The sequence below is a fragment of the Gekko japonicus genome, unplaced genomic scaffold, assembly GCF_001447785.1.
Source record: "Gekko japonicus isolate JY-2015 unplaced genomic scaffold, Gekko_japonicus_V1.1 scaffold2421, whole genome shotgun sequence".
NCBI lineage: Eukaryota > Metazoa > Chordata > Lepidosauria > Squamata > Gekkonidae > Gekko > Gekko japonicus.
Window position 1 is genome coordinate 51,970 of NW_015173748.1, and position 21,285 is coordinate 73,254.

Genomic DNA, 21,285 nt, shown 5'->3' on the forward strand with positions numbered 1-21,285 from the left:
GTCCTCGGACCAGTGAGCAGCAGGATAAAGGAGGTGGGGGCTTTGCTGATATTTTAATGTCACTGGTGAAGGCATGGAAGTGACATCAACCACCCAGAGAATCTTTAGGAACTGACCCAATCTCTATGGTAATTACAATAGTTTGGGGAATTCCTGGAGTGTCATGAGGGGGCAGTGACACATTCCCCTTCCAGGCCTGAAACATCTTCCAGGTAGCACGAGCACAGGCCTGGCATGCCTACACACCATGTGGAGGAGTACTGTGCTACAGCAATAATTTAACTGGATTTTCTTGTGTAGGCCAGGCAGGAGATGGTTGTTAAAGGGCAACCATAGCATAATGTTCCGCTGTGTACAGAGGTAGCCATTGTTGTTGTGTAACTAAAAGTGATTTGAGATGTTTGGTTTTGCTTTGCTCATTTTTACACCTGGACATCCGTAAAACATGTATAAAAATGTTAATATAACCATCTATTTAATCTAGGAATGACTACCTGCTTACCTGTCACTCATTAACAAGTACTTTAGGCATTACGAATACTTTTTACAATAGCAAACATACTATAAAACGTAGTGATAGCCACCATTTTAGATAGCTTTAAAGAAAGAGTTTAGACAAAATCCTGGCCTATCAATAGCCATTGGGCGAAAGGTAAATGGAACCTGGATGTACAGGGGCATTATAGTGTCACACAAGGACGTTATTCGTTTTCTTACTGGCATTTGCTTGACACAGACTCCTGGAATCAATGAATTTTCTATTGAGAAAATGGAAACAACGCAGTTGTTCTTGCTAATTCGACTGCACTCCAAGTATTAAGAGCACATCAGCAAGAAGTAACTCTGTGGTGTTATTAAACGTAGTTTACTCCCAGGAAAGCGTCTTTAGGCGCACAGCCTCGGTCTCCTCCGGGCAGGAAACGGTTAACAGGACACCCACACGAGGTCCCGCCTACCTCGTCTCGTATTCCACAGCGTGTTTTTTTTCATTGGCTGGCAAAGAAGGAAGCCAAGCGGCATGATTGGACAGCGGCTTTCCATTGGCGCGGGTCGGCAACGCCGAGTCGCTTCAAAAAGGAACTCTTGGGCGGCTACGTCTCCGCGCTTAGCGCGAGAGTAAACCGCGCGACGTCGCCTCGTTCAGGGCGGGTAGACGGCTGTAGAGGGAGGCGTGGCCTTGCCGGGCGTTCCCATTGGCTGAAGGGGGGTGGACGAGCTGGGCGGGACCATGTTGCGTGAGTGAGGGGAGCGCGGAGAGAGGGGCAGCTGGCGGTGGCGGCAGTGCCGGCTGGCCCAGTCAGCGGGGATGGCGCGTGGGTGCTTGTTGGTTGCGTAAGTAATGAAGCGAACGGTGAGGAGAGGGAGGGAGGGAAGGAGAGAGGAGAGGGGGGTGCGCGCGCACTGGAGGGCTAAAAGTGTGTGTGTGGTGGGGAAGCCGGGCTCTGTAAATCCCCTCCCATTGCGCTCCCCGCCTTCATAATTCACCGTGGGTCCGTCCATGTGTATGAAGGGGGTGGGGAGACTAGGAGGGATGTACCAACACTGTCCTGTAAAGAGGGGGGGGGGGCAGAACATGACGGCCAGCGCAATTACCTCACAGCTCCGCGTTTCACTTGTGTTGAGGAAGTTTAGAGGATATCCTCTTATTTCCGCCCCTCTCGTGTGTCTTCAGGAGCTCCAACACTGAACTGTTGACATATGCCACGTAGTCACAGACAAGGTGAAGGTGTGGAAGTGCCTCTGAGCATGTGCAGAGGGCACATTGCTCGCACTGCTGAGCCACGACAGAGGGCGTGGCGCTCTGCTGCTCAGGGCGTGTTAATGGGTGAAAGGGACTCTGAGCGTGTGTGGAGGATACTTCCTCCTTCATTGCTGAATCACTACATGGGACTGTTGTTTTTGCCCCCTGGCCTGATCTAGATGGGCTGCAACAGGTCTGGGGCCAGGCCCACCATCTCCTCTGTGACCACCAGCAGGCCCCCCCCCCCATGCCTTCCTTCCAGCCACTGTTCCCCCTGAGCTGAGTTAGTGTGAGCTAGCTCACAGGGTTTTAGCCTCCGGCTCACGCATTTTTGCCTTAGCTCAGGAAGGAGGGCTCCAGAGCAAACGAATTTATGCAGTAGCCAAATTGCTTGCTCACAACTTTAATGTCAATATCTCACAAAGTAGAATTTTTGCTCACCAGACTCCACAGCTTAGAGGGAGCATTGCTGCCAGCCTACCCACATCCCCACATGCCTGTGTTTCCTGATTTCCCCTTCTTGTTTGTGAGCCTTCCTACTTGACCGTATGTCCTTACCCTGATAGTGCTTTAGTAAATGCAGATAGGAAGATCACCACTGTGCCCAGCAGGAGTGCCACTATTCCTTCCGTGTCTCCGTGTGGCTCTGGGGTAGTGAGCCCGGGCAGCTACCTTATCTCAAGGTATGCTGACACCAGCTCCGGGCTGCACAGTGAAGGGGTAGAATGGACTTTGCTGTTTCAGACTGCAGAGGAGACCATTGCGTTGTTTAGAGTTCTACAGTGTGCAAAGGAATAGGCTTGAATCTTTTACCCCGATGAACTAATTAGTTATAGGCGGGGAGCATTAAGCGCCCAACTCCACCTGCATTCTGAAGTGGAACAGCCTGTTCTGTCACTTCATTCCACTGCATGTCTAGACCAGACCTCTCTTAGGAGATCTAGAGTGGGAAACATTCAGATCGGAAGTATTTGCTTTCAGAAAGATCTGAACCGTGGCATCTGTCTATTCTTGAAATACGTTTTATTATTAGAAGTTCCATTACAAAGCTTAATAAACATGGAGCAATCCTGTCCCGTCATAACATACATAATGTATAACTTCATCCTGAAATTTGTTATTCCAGTGCTTAATGAACAGTGACCATTTCTCTACAAATCTGTTTGGTACATTACAAGCCAGGGTCTTCCAGGCTTACCTAATGGGCTCATTTTGTCCTTAAAACAATTTCCCACAATCTCTAATACTAATGGAGGGTGGCTTCAGCTCTTGTAGGTAGCTCTACACACAGCCTAGCTGCTGTAAGCAGACCAAAAAGATCTCCAGATCTTTTCCTGCTATCCCACCTTTCGAGTAACAGAATAGAATTGTCATAGGTTCAAATGGCAAGTAAATAACCTGCCATTCTGTGAATGAGATCTATTACCATGGATGTTTTGAATGAAAGCACATTTCTAAAAAACTGCACAAGATTGGTGCGGTATTTTTAGCTGGCTCTTTTTTCCAAGGAGCACATTTTGTCCTCACAATAACTGTGAAGTAGGTAAGGCTAAGTGAGGGTGGCTATTCAGGGTCGCCCAGTCTGCTTCATGGCAGAGTAGGGGTTTTGCCTGGGCTTCCCCCACTGACGCTCTTAACCACTATGCTGGTGGTGGTGAAAAGTGCCATCAAGTCACAGCTGGTTTATGGCGACCCTGTAGGGTTTTCGAGACAAGAGACGTTCAGATGTGGTTTGCCATTGCCTGCCTCCATGTCACAACCATGGTATTCTCTGGTGGTCTCCCATTCAAATACTAGCCAGGGGCAACCCTGTGTAGCTCCTGAGATTTGATGAGATTGGCCTAGCTTGAGCTATCCACGTCAAGGTACCCACTGTGCTACATTCTTCTTTCCTTCTCCCCCCTGAAATTAAACACCAGGGACAGTTCAACCAGCAGACTTCAGAAACTCATTTCCCTCGTTTGTTTGTTAGGGGAAAGTATACCCTGCCATATTTGTAAATAAGCTAGTTTATTTACAATACATCTCAGTCATAAAACAATTATGGTGGTAAAATTGAAATGTGGTGAAATTAAAACCTACAGGGTATAAACAGAGGTTGTAAAACTTCAAGGCAATAAAAATAATTGGTTCTGGAGGCTTTTCTGAAGTTCTGTGGAAAAACCAGCAAAGGAAAACCAGATCATACCACATGTCAAAGAAGGAAGGAGATGAAGGATTTACATAGAGCTTTCTCTCCGAATTTTAACCAAGACCTCATATGATCTGTGTAAGTTCTACAGTATAGATTGGGGGGGGGGCAGATAAAATGGAGGTTAATTGGTGGATGGGAAGGAGAATGAAGCAAGGAAATTTTTTGGTGAAGAATACCACAAAACCAGTACTGTAGCTGATACCTATTATGAAACATCCTTAGAAGTACTGCACAAGGTAACAATACTAGTCAATGTACAAGACGTCCAGTAACATGTTCCTGTTGCAGATGTTTCATATCCTTGTGTATCCTGATTGTCACATCCTGTGGCTGTTTTATAAACACATGATCCTTATTTTTTACTGGACATAGCTATAGATCACAATTGGTGTAAATGATATGTTCAGAATAACTCAAGTGGATGACCACAGGGACTTGCAGTGGGCATCTAATTTTGCCCTCCACCACTGTTTCCCTTCCCTGAATGCTCTCTAGCCTGTACTGTGTTCTTGCTTCCTTCTCTCCTTCCCATCTTCAACTTTCCCTCCTTCCTTTCCCCTGGCAACCTCTTCCTGGGAAAACACTGACAAAGTTGTTTTGTGCCTAACAAAGCTGGGCCCAGCTGCACAGTGGGGAACCTACAGGGATTTGTGGGAGGTACCTCACTTTCTCCTGTATCCCATTCCCACACTGTTTTCTCTTTCCCACCTCCTAGCAACTCCCATATCCTCCTCTCTTTCAAACCCATTCACATTTTATCTGCCCCCCCCCTCATCTTCAACTATATTTGATGTTTATTTGCTTCATTTATATCCTACCTTTCTCCACAGTTTGGACCCAAAGCGGCTTACATCATTCCCCTGTCCTGCATTTTGCCCTCACAACAACGCTCCTCTATTTTGTCCTCACAACAGCCCTGTGAGGTAGGATAGGCTGAGAGTGTGTGACCAGCCCAAAGTTAACCTGTGAGGTTCCGTGGCAGAATGGTGATTCAAACCTGGGTCTCCCAAATCTTAATGTGAAACTCAAAGTGCTTCATCACACTGGGCTTTGTTGGTTGGCTGCAGTTGAACAGTAGCAAGCAGCCAGGACTGGTTAAGTAATGCAAGGTACATAGTAGCAAGTTGCCCAGTGGTTGCTGGCAGCAATGAGTCCTCCCTTTAAGGCCACAACAACCCTGGCTTTTACTGACAGAAACTAAGTATCGCCAAGGCTGGCAATATTGTTGTGGTTACCTAGGAACAGCCACTAAGGGCATCTGTTTCTTAAAGCTACAGGTGCTCCTTTTATCATTGGTGGGAAGTTAACTTGTCCAATATATTTTGGGTTTTTTTAAGATTTCAGATTTTCTGCAAACCTAGGCTTTTCTTAGGTTTGTAGGAAGATCTGTCTTGTCTGTCCCTGGCCCCAGTCTCCAGTTTTAAGTATCCACATATGGGGCCGTGTTGAGAATTAGACCTATTGTGATAAGGAGGCCTGCCCCTCAATAGGAGAACAGTGGTGAACTGCCCTCTTACATTTAAAATGTTGCTATTGGGGGAGGGAAGGATGAGCCAAGAAAGAGGGTGGGGATGTATCTTGCTTATGTAAAGGATTGCTGTCCCCAGATCTAATTGTCGGTGGGGGTGTTTGTGGTTTGACCAAGATGATAAAGTGATCACACCCTCTGTGCTCACTCTTCTGGAGTTTGTATAGAGGAAGTGGTTTATCGTTTTTTAAAAAATCTAACCCATAGCCAAAACACGACTGATCAAGCCTGTATATTGGACAATTGGTGTCAATGCTCTCAAGTAAATTGTTAGCCATGCTGTGGCTTACATCCTACCAAGACATCTTGGAGGTCTTTCTGTGCCTCTGAATTATGTTTGTGTAGCACTGGTGCTACTTCTCGTTCTCTCAAAACAAAAGGTGTGTTTAAATCTGCAAAAGTTGGGGACTTTGCAATAGAAAGACTACTAACAGAAATTAGGTGGCTCACACTGGTATAAACAAACATGGTAATCTTCTTGCACAGTCTTTTCTGTGTTTGTTTGGCAGCACATTTTTGCAGTATTTTTTTTTAAAAAAACTTGCACAGGACAGCTGTTTGGCCTGTCATGTGGATCTGCAGCCTGCACAACTGTATTTTGCAAGATTCTTGTCAGGTATTAAAGCTCGCCCAGCTGCTTTGTCTCTTATACCATGTAAGTAGATTTCCTTAGAATTATCATCAAGTACAAATCTTTCCATATCTCACAGTCAGACTCCGGTGGGGAAGCACTTATCTGAAGAATTTTCAACAGTGTCGCGGAGCTAAAAAATGCAGGTTACGGAAAGTAGGTCTTTTATTGAGTGTGCAGCAGAAGTACTAAAAAACAGAAATGTCTATTATACACAGCCAACCGGCAGATCATGCCTCAAGGTATAAAATTCCATTATGTTTATTAACTTACAGTGGTACCGGAAGATGGATCTGCCACAGTGGACTAGTTGGAGTAATGGCTATGAATGAAATCCATCAAGTTCCACGCTGCTTCTCGCCTTGCTTTGTAAGAGACTTCCTGTAGCCTTTGGAAGAGCTGATTGGGATTAGAGACTATTTCCCACCATGAAGTTGAAGCAACGGGTGGTGCTTCTGGCAATCCTCCTCGTGATCTTCATTTTCACCAAGGTTTTCCTCATAGACAACCTGGACACGTCGGCAGCTAACCGTGAGGACCAGCGCGCTTATCATCGCATGATGGCCAGCCTGCAGGTGGTACTGGACCCGCGACTTGACCACACGCTGCAGTCCCCCTGGGAGATTGCAGCCCAGTGGGTGGTGCCACGTGAAGTGTATCCAGAGGAGACGCCAGAACTTGGGGCCGTGATGCATGCCATGGCTACAAAAAAGATCATCAAAGCAGACGTAGGCTACAAGGGCACTCAGCTGAAAGCATTACTCATATTGGAAGGGGGACAGAAAGTGGTCTTCAAACCTAAGAGGTAAAAGTGCTCATTTAATGGTGTGTGTGTGTGTAAAGTGCCATCAAGTTGCAGCCAACTTACGGCAACCCTGTAAGGTTTTCCAGGCAGGAGACTTAAGAGGTTTTTTTTTGCCATTGCCTTCCTCTGCCTAGCACCCCTGGACTTCCTTGGTGGTCTCCCATCCAAATACTAACCAGGGCTGACCCTGCTTAGCTTCCGGGATCCAACAAGATCAGGCCAGCCTGGACCATCCAGGTCCTGCATTGAATGATAAGAGAAACTAAAAGACTTTCACCAGGGTTTCCCAAAGTGGAGTGCTTTATAATCATTCCCAGAAGAAGGAGAGAAGAGGGCTGACAGGAGATGTAGCTTAATTGCCTGTCCATCTATTTCAATACAGTGTTCATTTGTGGAAAGAGTATAGAGAGCTGAGGGGAGTGTCTGAGATGATTAGCGCCTTTCTCACAAGCCAGCTTCTGATTGGATACATCCCTCATGGATCCTGGGTTTGCTAGAGCTGGATGGGAAGTCGCCATAGAAAAGACATTCTGGCCGTGAACCACCATGTAGATTACACAACAAATTCTGTCTGCTGTTCAGAATTCTAGCTTGCAGCTCATAATGGCAATATGATTATTACCCGAGAAAAATGTCTCTAAATTAAACCATGTTCCTTCTCAGTGAATTACATTAGAATACGCAGATCCTCCTTCCGCTTGACCTGTTCTTTTGCAGCTTGGAAGTCGAAATCCGGAACAGTGCACTAGAATGTCTCTCTCTTGTTACGACTTTCAGATATGCTAGAGACTATGTGGTAGAAGGAGAGCCGTATGCTGGATACGACAGGCACAATGCGGAAGTGGCAGCCTTCCATCTGGACAGGTACACTCATGCTGAATTACAATTAAAATTGTATTACAATTAATTATTTTTAGAGACTGAGAACAGGAAAAAGTAGTTGTCCTTGGACACAATAGAAGAAAACGATTTCTTACTTGAACTGGTTAAAATTGCAGGCAGGCAGGAAAAAGGGTCCCCATTGTATAGGTTCCCTTGCTCGAAAGCCAGTCGAGTCCGACTGTAGGGTTGCGGTGCTCATCTCCGTTTCAAAGCCGAAGAGCCAGCGCTGTCCGAAGACGTTTCCGTGGTCATGTGGCTGGCATGACTAAACACCAAGGCCCATTGTATAGCTAACTCTTATTGTGTCTGCATTCTTCTGTTTATGTTTATGTGGAAGAGCTGTATAGGATAGCATTTTTCCTTATTTTGTTTTCTAAATGTGAGAATCCAGATAATTTTCTAGGTAAGGTGCTCCCAACATGGTTCTCACGTAACTGGAGTGGCAACAGCAGCAGCCATTGAAACAACTGAAGCAGGCTTGTAAATAGTCACTTGCCTGGTCACCTGTGGAAGGTAGAAAATTACTTCCAGGAGACAAGCATGGCAACTTTACAGCAGCTCTCTTAGGCTGTGAGTGACTAGTTATGTGTCAGGCAGGCAAGCTTGTAAAAAAAAACAAAAAAGGCCCGTACATTTTATGAAAGTTTTTGTAAGTAACTAGACATTTGTCGCAGCAACTAAACTTTTCCCTGTCTTGTGTGACGTATGCCAAGAGCATTAGTTACACCTAGGATAAAGCCGTAATCTAAATCAGTTCTGGGGCTGGTCTATACCAAAACCTGCTTCCCTGAGTTGAGTCTCTGTTCCATCATGTGGAACTTACATTATGTTGGAATGTCCCTATGTTCTTAAATATTATGGCACAGGAGGGGAAGCTCTCAAGTGCTGTTTTTGGCATCAGCCCTGTGATGACCATAGTGTGCAGTACTGAGCTTGCTGCCAAGGGCTTGAGTGCTTAAATGTGAAACCTCATAGCTTGAGGGCAAAGACATATTAGCAAACTGGGACGTTGTGTGTATGCATGGGTTTGTGGAATATGGGTATGCTGGCCCCCGTGATTTGCACAGATCCAGCACGTTAACAGTTGGTTTTCTGCCCTTGGCCACTATACCTTTTGCCAGCTGCTCTCTAGTTCCAGCAGGCAACCTCAGGGCCTTGGATATGTGTTCAGCCTGGCCCCAGCAGTTGGACCACCTGTCTTGTGGCTCAGGACATTTTCCCCAATGTTTTTCCCTAGCATCCCTAATTGTGAGTTTCACTTCTATAGTGGTGAGCACTATCTCGTTCATGTGATGAGAATGGCATATGCAGCTGAGGGGGTTCTGGCTCAATTGAAAAATGCTCTGTAAATTCTCCAGCTCTGTGCAAATGGGTTTTAAGTCCTGTGTTTGTGTGTGTTTAAAAAGACTGATTTGTACCATGTCGCCTATCCTCAAGCTTCATTCTTTCGTGTGCTTTCTCCTCCAAACAGAATCTTGGGTTTCCGGCGAGCCCCTATTGTGGTTGGCAGGTTTGTGAATCTCCGCACAGAAATCAAACCTGTTGCCACGGAGCAGCTGCTCAGTACCTTCCTGGCGTTAGGTGAGTGAGGAAGTCCTCTCGGGTATTGAAAGAAGCACACAAAGAGCTGGCAAAAGTTCTGTCTGCTTGTGCTTTGGAAGTCCCTTAAGTCCAGTGCAGATGTAACTTTCCTGATCTCCCAAGAGTCAGTAAATGGGGAGAATGAAGTAGGCTCAGATGCTCCCTTTCCCTTCCTTCTCACCTCTCGTACAATTTTGTTCTCACCTGTCGGAGCCTAACCATGGTGCAGAATTCTGACTGCACCGGTTATTAACAACCACCCCACTGGGTTTGCAAACTGTAGTTCGAAGCTGACTGTGGTTAGAGGTAACATCAGTAGACAGGGAGTGTGCTGTAGTTAGTTCTAAAAAGAGAAAAGATGGGGAAGTTCATGTCCGTGATGGAAGAAAGGAGTGGAGGGAGCACATCACTCCATGGCACACCCCCAGTAGCTTAACTATGGAAGAAGGGAAACATTGGTGACCCAAAAGCAGAGCTCTGCTTGTGGAATCGAACTTTCCTGCTCTACTCCCTTCTGATGTAGGCCCCCCAGCGGTTGGCCCAGGTGTAGAAGACTCCCAGGAATAGTGTTGGGCACAGTCTGCCCTGGGAGGGGTGACACAACAAATATTCCTCCCTTCAACCACCAAAAGTGTCCTTCCACACGCAGAAAGAGACTGTAAGATTCAGTCTGTTATGTCTGCTAAGGAGCTTATTCCACAGATTATTATGTGCAGGAATCTTTTGTTAAGGAGCGATCTTTGCCGTTTCACTTCTTCTTGCGTTGATTGGGACAACAAATTGTTTCAAGAGTAATTTCAGTAGTTGGTTTAAAAACATTTATATTCTGGCTTTCCTCAGAACCAGACTCAAAGGAGGCTTTACAACATAGCTAAGATAGTATCAAAAATCAAATTTAAAAGAAGCAGTTGTTTAAAACCATCAGCCGTTAACCAGTACCAGGAGGTCTGCCTCACGCTTTGATATTCCTGTTTTTAGTATCATGTGAATAAATGTTCCTTATACTTGTGCATGTAAAGCAAATATCTGTCCTTGCCCTCAGTCAGGCGTAGTAAGATTTGTTACAGCCTTTTCCCACAATGTTGGGCAGTAGTAGTAGCTGGGTTTTCTCTTGAGCAATATAAAGTAGGTTGATCGCAATTTCTGCATTGGAAGGTTGGCTCTCTGGAAAAATCCCTGACTAGCCTCTGGACATCCCAGAGCTTTTTTGTTTAAAAACCTGAACATTAAGTTGAAGGGACTTCTTCTTTTGCTTTGAAGGGAATAATACTTGCTTCTATGGGAAGTGCTACTATTGCCGGGAAACAGAGCCCGCTTGTGCTGATGGGGACACCATGGAGGGATCTGTCACGCTGTGGCTGCCAGATGTTTGGCCTCTTCAGAAGCATCGGCATCCATGGGGAAGGACCTACAGGGAGGGCAAATTGGCCAGGTACGAGATTCGTCACAGTCATGGTCTTTTTGCAGTGTCTGTTGACCAGTCTGGGGAAACAAGGACTGTTTCACAGATGGAAAGGGGGTGTCAGCCAGTTTTCTTGCAACTTTGTAATGGTCAGAATCTCTAATGTGATGGGTTTTATGTCTATATGAATGAATGAGAGTGTTAGAATTTGAAGATTTAGCTGGTGAAGAAGATAGGGTCACTGATGGGGGTTTGCCTGTGGTTTGAGGCTGTGTGAAACCTAGGGTGCTCAACATCTCAAGAGACCGTGGGAAATTCAAAATCTCAGGTGCTCTCTTGGCCATTGCCTTTGACTGTAGAGGTGTTCCTGGGAAATCTGGAGTTTGAGAAGAAATAACAGCTGGCAGAAGACCTCTGGTCTCATCTAAGATAATTCTACAGCTCCATCATCAACATTACACTAACTTCTGTGAATAAAGTAAACTGTTCATAAGAGTACGGAATATGGTTCTAGTTCTTCCTTCCTTCTAGCATATCTGACTAGAATGAACTGTGCTTTTTGCGATTCCACTCTCAAATTTGGATTTCTGAGAATCTGATTTGGTTTTAAAGATAACCAACTCCCGTACCTCATGCACCAGATGTGATTGAAAACCATAGTGGCATCTGTTAATTGCTCTTTAGGATTCCTGTGTGTAACATGGTTATCTGTTTCTTCTTTCTGACCTGCAAACATGTTTCCATACTTTTATCTCTTACATTTCTCCTCCTGAAATCTTACTGCCCCTTGCAAAGGCAGGGCCTAATACTCAATTATGTGGCTGCAGGGTGGGGGGAGCCCACTGCCTGCACTTGCTTTCATCACTAGTTTTTCTTCCTGCCCCTCATCTGTATGGACACCTAGCTCCCTCCGAGGGCACTGGGACCCAGCACAGCTCTCCATTGTGGAAGAGAAGGGGAACACTGTCAGATGCTCGCACCTTGCAACCTAGCCCCACATAAGGCCCACACCCTAGAAGAGGGGCTTTAAAGGAGATGGGGGGAGAGCCCTGAGAGGTAAAGTTGAAGTGAGTAATTAAGATGAAGTAAGGTCAGAGAGGAGAGTAGCTTCCCCTGGAGTAGACGTGGCTTGGAGGTATGGCCTGGAGGCAATTGGCTCAGGGCCTTTTTCAGCAACACTTGAGTTAGGGAAGTCTAGGGGGTGAGGAAGGTCACCTTCTAGAGCCAGACTTTCTGTTGTTAAAGCAACAATAAATGTACCATGTTTAAAAGGCAAAGAGTTGGCAGTTTGGTTTGTACAGAGGAGATGAATGCTAAAAGGTTCAGTGTCTCCCTTTGCCTTTGTGAGGATTATAGGTACATAATTGAGAAGCAGTATGAGGAAAGAAACATTCATTTATGAAAAGTGCAGAAAGTGATTTAATTTAATTTAGAAAATGTATATGTCACCTTTCCAGAGAATCTGCTCAAAACCGCTTGCAAAATAAAACATGATCACTGTGTCGAATTCTCAACATGGTCCCATCTGTGGGTACTTAAATATGAAGACTGGGGCCATGGATAGACAAGACAGATCTTTCTATGAGCCTCAGGAAAGCCCTAGGTTTGCAGGAAAATCTGAAATGTAAAAAAAAAAATGGGGTGGTGGTTAAAAATCCCCCCTAATAATAGAAGCAGTGCCTGTAGCTTTAAGGAATGAATGCTGTCTCATTGGCTGTTGCTAGGCAGCTACAACAGTATTGACAGACGTCAAGCCTTGGTTTCTGCCAGTTAAAGATGAGGGCAGGGCTGGGCCGGGAGCTTTCCTGTGCTATTTTGGTCTTTGAGTGAGGACTCATCAGGCCAAGCCTGACATGGAGAAAAGGAAGCAGAAAAAGGTGAGTATATGGAGGCTATCAGGAGGAAGAAAAGAGAAAATGGTGTGTGGGAGGGGGTACACCCACTGTGCAATTGGGCCCAGCCTGGTGGCTGCCACCACAGAAGATTTTCTGAGAGAGACACTGCCAGGGTGAAGAAGGAAAGCTGAAGACAGCATTGGGGGGGGGAGATAAAGGTTGGTTGGCTGGTGGGCGGGAAGGAGAGAAGGAAGCAGAAAACTGCTATGCTGAAACCTAAGTGAAGCTGACAAGTCAGCCACCTCTTGCTGTGAGCATTCACCAAGCAGGCTTTGAACAAATCTGACAAGACTTTCTGTAGATAGCCTAATCACTCATAATTTAAGTAAGGGGGGGAAACTAAATGTGGAAGCTCTGGAGATTATGTAGGCCTGAGCCTTTTTCAGGGTCTCTCTTCAAATGTGTCTGAAGATGGGTATTCATATGGTAAATAGATCATCACAGTTTCCGCCTTGATCTTCCGTGTCTTGCAGGTGGGAATACGATGAGAGCTACTGCGACGCTGTGAAGAAGACTTCACCCTATGACGCAGGGCCGCGGCTCCTTGACATCATTGATACAGCCATCTTTGATTATTTGATTGGGAATGCTGATCGACATCATTATGAAAGCTTTCAGGATGATGAAGGGGCCAGCATGCTTATTCTCCTTGACAATGCCAAAAGGTAAAGGGTATACGATATCTCTGTAAATTCTCTAGACAAAATGACTGCCTTTGGCTATCTGCCTTGTGGATGTCGAGAATTGCATGGTGTGGGGATAGACACATTTTAAAAAGACACCTTCAAAAATCTAGACCATCATCATGTATTCAGTCAATGTGAACCTCTCAATGAGTCTCTCATTTATTTTTTTCCGTTACTTGGGGGAGCTGCTGGGTACCTAAACATTTTAACAATCTTTTCCTTTTGCAGTCTTAAGTCTTTCTTACCTGTATGCTTTGAACAAGATTGTCAGTGCAAGAAAGTCAGACAGGTAGTATTTCCCCTGAACAGCCACCATACCTCCCCCTTTGGTGTTTAAATCTCTCAGAAAACTATATTTTGAGCCTGTTCGATTTGATTAGTTCAGTCATATGAAACAAGGTGATTGTCATTGATGTGGATCTGTGAAGTGGTGCTATACTAAAATAGACTGCTGTAGGATGTAATCCACATAATCTACTTGAACTAGACACATCTTTCCAACGTTTCAGGCAGGGTCTGTTTCAGACCGGCTATGTGAAATGTAGATGAATAGTGATTAGAGTATCAGACTAGGATCTGGGATACCCACGTTTGAGTCCCTGCTCTGCCACATAAGCTTGCTGAGTGATATTGGGCTAGTCTCTCTGTCTCTCTCTCTGTCTCTCTCAGCCTAGCCTACCTCGCAGGGCAGTTGTTATCAATGTTCCCTCTAAGCTGAGTTAATGTGAGCTAGTTCACAGTTTTTTAGCCTCCAGCTCACACATTTTTGTCTTAGCTCAGGAAGGATCGCTCCAGAGCAAGCCAATGTATGCAGTAGCCAAATCGCTTGCTCACAGCTTTAATGCCAGTAGCTCACAAAGTAGAATTTTTGCTGACGAGACTCCACAGCTTAGAGGGAGCATTGGTTGTTAGGAGGATGAAATGTAGGAAGGGGGAATAATGAGTTATGCTGCTTTGTATCCCCATTGGGAAGAAAAACTGGGTATAAACCTACTAAAAATACTGGGGACTGATCCTGGGACCTTCTACATGCAAAGCGTGTGTTGTTATGGGCCCTACTCAAAGGTTCAAGATTGGCGCAATCATTGAAATTTTAGAAGCAACTCAGCACAGCCCCTTAATGCATCTAATTGGGTTGGATCCCGTGGATGATTTCCATGGATGGAGTGGGGGATGGTGGTGGTTTTGCCAATTTAATTCTCCTGCAGCAGACCTGTGACTCCCCTCTCATGCTTTTTCTGGTAGTTCCTCTCCCTTTAAAGCAGCATTTTGACGGGCATTTTGGGCTGCGGGTGGGGAGGGGAGGAAGTCATGCTCCGCAGATGGAACTCCCTTCAAGCTGTGGAGATCCTCTGTGGGATCCAACCTATTGTTTGTGGGATGTTGTACTATAAAGTACTTGCATGTATTTCCTATTCCTGCTTTGCTTTATAAGGGGACGTAGAATTTCCCAAAGGATTTGCCTGATTGATACCATTTGCTTTTCAGTTTTGGGAACCCTTCCCTGGATGAGAGAAGCATTCTTGCGCCTCTCTATCAATGCTGCATGTGAGTAAAGGCAAAATATCTATTGGTCTTACAACATGCGGATCTTAAAAGTGAATTGATGGTAATTGGTGTTCCTCTGAGCATCCTTGGAGTGTGCAGGTTTGGCAGCCAATCCAGTGGTATTCAGTGTATTGCAATAATAGTCAAATTGTTGGTTTAGATTCTGCAATGCATATTACTTTCTGTTAAAGTGTGTGGATGGCTCTGGACTTTTAATATTTTTTTTCCCGCTTGAGATCCTGGTTACATGTGTAATGATCATGTGAAAAATACCCATGTGTAAGCTACCCTCTGACTCTTGATCATTCTAAAGGCTTCTGCAGAGACAGGCAGCCAGTGCAGTCCTTAGCAGAGTTACACCCTTCTAAGCCCATTGATTTCAGTGGATTTGGAAGGGTGTAACTGTGTTCAGGACTGCACTGAGAGAGAACTGGAGTTGCCTAGACAGACAATAGCAGCCAATAGCTGTGGTCCTCTTCATCTTTCTCTGCTAATCCCTGAGGGAGCTTTCAGAATGTTTGACTGTCAGAGCCTGGTTTATGCTAAATCACATGAAGCATCGCCACTGGTAGTACAGAACCAAGTTCTGATATTCCTTGCAAGTGCTGCTGTGTAAATACGGAAGAAACAGTGGGGAGTAGGAGCCATGGGCCTGCTAGCTCAGGGATTTCTCAGAGGAAAAACAGAGTTCTCATTCTCTTTGGCTACAAAAATGTCACAGACTTCTTTTGTCAGAAAGAGGTGCCCCAGAAATCATGTCTGTGGTTCGCACCTTATAGCCTTAGCATTAAACTATGGCCTGTATTTGAACTGCTGCTTTCGGCAACTCATAACCAGAGCGGGTCATCTAATACCTTTCTTACGTGTATAGAATTAATTTAGCCCTTAATTTGAGAGCTAACCTAGCAGTGTGGCTATGAGGCTGAGCCGTGAGCCAGGCAGTCCCTTCAAATTTTATCTTGACTGTGGCCAAATGTAAGACTCATTATCACCAAATGCCTGGAGGAATAAAACTGTCTTTGCTTGACAGCCAGGTGTCGGCAGATTTCTGTAGGGAGGGAGTTCCACAGCCAAGGTGCCACTAGCCCCTGTCTCCTAAGGCCACCGATCTCATGACAGGAGGGAGGGGTTTCACACACTAAGATTTCTGCTGATCTTGGCAGGCTTATATGGGAGAAGTTGGTCCTTCAGATATCCCAGCCTCAGGTCATATTGGACTTTAAAGATAAGGATCAGCACTTTGAATTATGCTCAGATGCAAATTGGCTTGGCATGTTCCCATACTGGTATTTCACTCAGCAGTGTTGTGGCTTCATTCTGAACCAGCTGGAGTTTCCCAATAGTATTAAAGGGAAGCCCTATGTAAAGTACATTGCGATAATTTGATCTGAAATATTGAGGGGATGGATCTAATTGGACTCCAGGGCACAAACCTGCTCCTTAAGGGCTGAGAGTGACCCCTGTCTAAACCATGCTGACTCCTCAGTCTTTGGTTAGCTCTGCTGTTGACTAACACCACCTTAGTTTTGCCTAGATTCAGCTTTAGTATTATTCCTTATCCACCCCCTTACTGTTCAGTACATCGACCACTTCAACTGAGTTTGTCCGAAAGGAGTTGCAGCGCTATGTGTCATCTGCATGCTGCTAATGCTTTAGTCAAATCTCTGAGAAACCCCTCTCAGTGGTTTCATATAGGTAGATTCAGGGGTCATTTCATAGAAAAAGAGGTGCAGGAGCTCATTAGCATAACTTATTTGCATATGCCACACCCCCTGACATCACCGGACGTGTGTCAGAAGGCTCCACTGGACTGTTTTGGATTGCTAGCTATTGGGGGGGGGCGTGCAGATCTACCCTCGCAGAGGAGGGAGAGCTTGTACTTGAAGGCGGGGGGGGGGGCTCTTCAACTTAGCTGGCTGCCTCTTGCTCCTTGTGGCCCGATTTAGGGCTGCTGGGAGCAGGGGGCGGGGCTTGTTGCATGTACCCACCCCCTGGGCTTCTTACTGCCGGAGCTCCACTCCTGTGCGCTCCCACAGGAAATGACCCCTGGGTAGAATCATGAGGAGCCCTACTGCCCAAGTTCCACAGGGTCGAGCAGTAGTTTGTCAGCATCACCTTCTGGTGCTGATTGGCAAGACAAGAATGGCTGGCTTACCCACCTTTTATGTCAGGTGAGCCAGAAGGCTCTTTTCCCCACATCATTTCTTAGTGGAGGAAGGACCCTAGATAATACAAAATGCGGTTATGAAGTTTGGGATACAGCATGCCAATAGAGCAGCTTTGTAAAATGCCCACGCAGGCCATTTGCGTAAATCATTTCCACCACAGACTTGTATCACACTGATATCTTGCCCTTTCTCCAAGGAGGATTTAATTCTCGCAATATCCTGGTCCAAGGTCATCCGGAGAACTTATTGGCCAAACCCAGGCCTCCCCAGTTTGTGTCCACTGCTTTGTAATATTTTGTGGCAAAGAGCTGGTCCATGGAGTCGCGAAGAGTCGGACTCGACTGTGCGACTGAACAACAACAAATGAACAGCTCCACCCATAGCTATATTTAGTGTGTGGATAGGCCCAAACGTGCTACCTCTGTACCTCTCCACGATGCACCTCTCCATGAGCCTAGGCTTATAGCACATGCTTTTTTTTTTTCTTTCAGCATCCGTGTCTCCACTTGGAACAGGCTAAACTACCTAAAGAATGGGGTACTGAAGTCTGCCTTAAAAACTGCTATGTCCCATGACCCCATCTCACCAGTCTTGTCCACGCCTCACATGGACGCCTTGGACCAACGGCTCCTGAACATCATGGCTACGATAAAACAATGTACAGACCAGTTTGGCTCAGATATTGTGCTGGTGGAAGATAGGATGACACTTTCCCATTTATAGCTTTCAACGGAGGAGAGCTGGGATCCTTTCTTAAAAAACAAACAATAGAAAAAACAGCACAACAGGTTCTGCGTGGCCGTGAGCAGGATGAACTGGAAACGAAATGCCTAGTTTTCCTGCACCGGAGAAGGAAACAGTGGCTTGAAGGTTCTGCTGAAGATACGGGACTTGCTCTTGGGCAGCCCTCTGTAACTCTTTGGGAGGTCCATTGCTGGCAGTGGATGTTGCACTGAGAGCTTCCCTGGTGTGTGTGGAGAAAAGACCGGAACTGGGCTATTAAGACAGACTGGTTCTACAGAAGAGCCATAGTCTCCCCTCACTTACTCAAGGTATAATTTTTAAATAGTTTAGTTCAGTTCAGGGTTGTGAAGGATTGGCTGGTGTGGAATCCATGATGGCTCCCTTTTTAAATGAGCAGCAGCAAGACAAGTACACCTGTGGAAGAGATTTCATGGCATCTTGCCTGGAATGTGCACACAGCTCCTCCACCCAGATGTCATTTGGATTTTTTTGTGAGCCCTATCAAAAGGCGTGTGACTATACCTGTGGTATTCAACTCACTCCTTCAATTCCAGGATGCTGAGGAGAGAAACTCCTTTATGTTGTCCCTGTGACCTGTGCCCCATCCGCAAGCTGAATAGAGTCTGGATTCTGCGGTAATAGCAAAGACCCAACCAGTCCTAAAGATGACTAATAAATTCTTCATAGAGATTAATAGGCAAGCCATTACTGTGTTCCCATAGACAAGGGATCTTGCTCTCTTTAAGTAAATAATAATTCCTTTGATAGCTGCTAATGCTTTAAAAAATCAGATGCAGGTTCAGTTGAACTAAATCCTCTTTCCAAATAAGGGAAGAAAGATTGAGCCTCTTATGAGAATATAGATAGCCCTTCATGAGACACATAGTTTGGGCACCCCAAACTTGGAAGGAAGATTTTCTGTCAAAGCTATCACGTCTCCTGTGACATAGTCATAGATGCAGTGCTATAGGATTATGTCTTTGATATTGTGTCATTTGTCATACCTGAACCTTCAACTGACTAAGGTCTTTAGAATGCCTTTTTCAGCTGGTACACAGCCCAAGCTGTGATCTGCTGGCCTTGTGATTACTAGCCTGAAATTGAGGCTGGCATTGAGGCTCAGAAAGCTTTAAGCATCCCTGTTTTGAATAAACCTGTTAGTTTTGGAAAGAACCTCCTTCCAGAATGCTAGGGAGAAATACGTAGAAAATTATTCTGTGTCTTAATTCTGACTATTGTGCACCAGTGCATATTCAGTCAGATTTCATCAGTGGCATCAACCGGTCTTCATTGATTGATATGAAAATTGATGCTTGGGATTCCTGTTAAGGACTTAAAAGTAGGACCCAAATATTTGCCATTCACCACTCTAATAGATTTTTATATCAGCTGAGCAATATCTTGGCCAACACAAGCGGAATAAAAGTTCTTGCTTATGTTTCAGTAACTTTCCCTGCCATGGAGCATTTTGAGACTTGTGCTCATGCCAGTGACTCTTAAAGTTGCAAGCAGGCCTAATGAAACACTAATGTAATTGCCAAACCCTGTCTATAGCAAGCTATGTGTTTGAACAAAAAGAACATTCATAATTGAGTCAGTTTTTCCAAAGGGGGTTCACCTGAGTACTAGAGGTGGTGTTACAACAGGAATGATTAGGTAATGGTGGCTACCATGAGGGTTACTGGTTAGAAACATCTTCTGGAAACATAAAATGAAAATTTGAGTGAATCAGATATTGAGTTGAAATTTGTACCATCTAAAGCCTTCTATTTTGGCTAGTCCTGCACCCAAAACTGACACAGGCACTGCTAGTGATGGAAATGTCATGCAGATTTGGCTGAGGTTCTCAGGATGTTCCCTTCTTATTGTTCATACACAACGTGTTAGCTGCAAACCAGTATAAACAACGTGAACAACGGGTGTTTGAATGACGGCCGTTTCTTTGTTGCCCAGTGATGGACATCAGAGTAGCTTCAAAGCACCAAAACTGAGTATAAAAGAGCCCTCTGTATTTTTGTCTCTGTTGGCAAGCAGGCCAGAAGAAATCATAGCCTTCTACGCTGGGTTCTGATGAACTGGAAATGTTCTGCAGTTTTAAAAAGACACTAATTTATTAAGAAAGTAACTTATTTATGTGGCAGCTGAAGCGGAATGCTTTAGACTCGCGTCTCTTCCTGGAGCTGCCAGAGGGTCACCCTCGGCGGCGGCCACAAAATGGCACCTGTCACAGCGGGAGAGAACACAGTGTAATCTGGAACGTGTTAATGTGTTTTCCCCAGAGTCACGCTCCACATAAACATTATGTGAATAAAAATTTTAATAAGCCAAGAACTGGATTGGTTGTTTACTGAATGATGAATACTATCTTGGGGGGGGGGGCAACCCTGTGTTGTCTAGATCTGCTTCTTCTGTCACTACCTTTGCAGTCATGACAGTGCTATTGATGTGGCTCCTTTTCGTGTTAATGCTGGTCCAGTTCCTAAAAGCATTAGCGGGGTGTGGGAGGTGCTTGAGACTCAAGAGCTTAAACTGAAAACCTTGTATGCGGCTGGGATACATCACGGGTTGTGCGTTCTCAGGCCTCGGAGGCTACTTTGGGCGCAGAAGGCAACACCCACTCCCTTTGATAGAATGGCAGTATGAAGCCTCTGGTTCGTCTGGGATAAAAACCTGCAGTATATGTAGCAGTTATCTGTAACAGCCCCTAGATGGCCTTCCACTCTACTGAATGTTGGAAAGGTTAAGTATTTTTTAACTTTTCTATTAGTCTTTAAAAGGAAGCATGAACAACAACAGCAACAACAACAAAACAGGTGCATATGCAGGAACAGCATATCAAAGAACCAAAATGTTTGATTGGAGAGCCAGTTTGGTTTAGTGGTTAGGAGAGCAGACTATAATCTGGGAGAACCGGGTTTGATTCTCCAGTTGCAGCTGCTGGTGTGACCTTGGGTCAGTCACAAGTTCTGTCAGAGCTGTTATCTCAATGGCAGTCCTCAAAAGAGCTCTCAGCCCCACCTACCTCACAGGATGTCTGTTGTGGGGAGGGGAGGGGAAGGGAAAGGAGATTGTAAGCCCCTCTGAGACACCTTTGGGTGGTGAAGGGTGGGGTATAAATCCAATCTCTTCTTCAAAAGTAGCTCCAGTATTACAAATGAGGCTGTGTAAACTGTTTACAGTAACTAGTGCAACTGACAAAAAGCTAACTATCCATATTATCACAGGTTTGATAGCCCATGTGTCCAGGAAAACCTATGAAGCAGGTTTTAGTAAGTGCTCCAGATGTCATGCCCAGATCAGCAGGCTGTTTTCCCCCCATGACTTGTGTTCATTTTCTGGCCACAGTTATGGAAAAATAGTCCTTGCTAACATGAAATGACCAAAATGGGCTTGGACGGAGAGATTTTGTTCTTGTTTAATTGCACCTGAGAGTTTAAAGGCAGGTCGTTTTTTTGTTTTTTATTTAAAGGGGTCTATCAA

The 21,285-nt window shown here is 45.3% G+C and overlaps 1 protein-coding gene across 1 annotated transcript; it reads left to right on the forward strand.

Annotated features, from left to right (window-relative positions):
* The first annotated feature begins 1,222 nt into the window (after window positions 1-1,222).
* FAM20B (family with sequence similarity 20 member B) lies at window positions 1,223-20,128 on the forward strand. The gene is made up of 8 exons (XM_015423480.1): window positions 1,223-1,332; window positions 6,370-6,899; window positions 7,677-7,763; window positions 9,253-9,362; window positions 10,623-10,794; window positions 13,133-13,324; window positions 14,834-14,893; window positions 17,553-20,128. The coding sequence occupies exons 2-8, from the start codon at window positions 6,523-6,525 to the stop codon at window positions 17,782-17,784; spliced, it is 1,230 nt and encodes a 409-aa protein (XP_015278966.1). The 5' UTR covers window positions 1,223-1,332; window positions 6,370-6,522; the 3' UTR covers window positions 17,785-20,128.
* The last annotated feature ends 1,157 nt before the right edge of the window (window positions 20,129-21,285 follow it).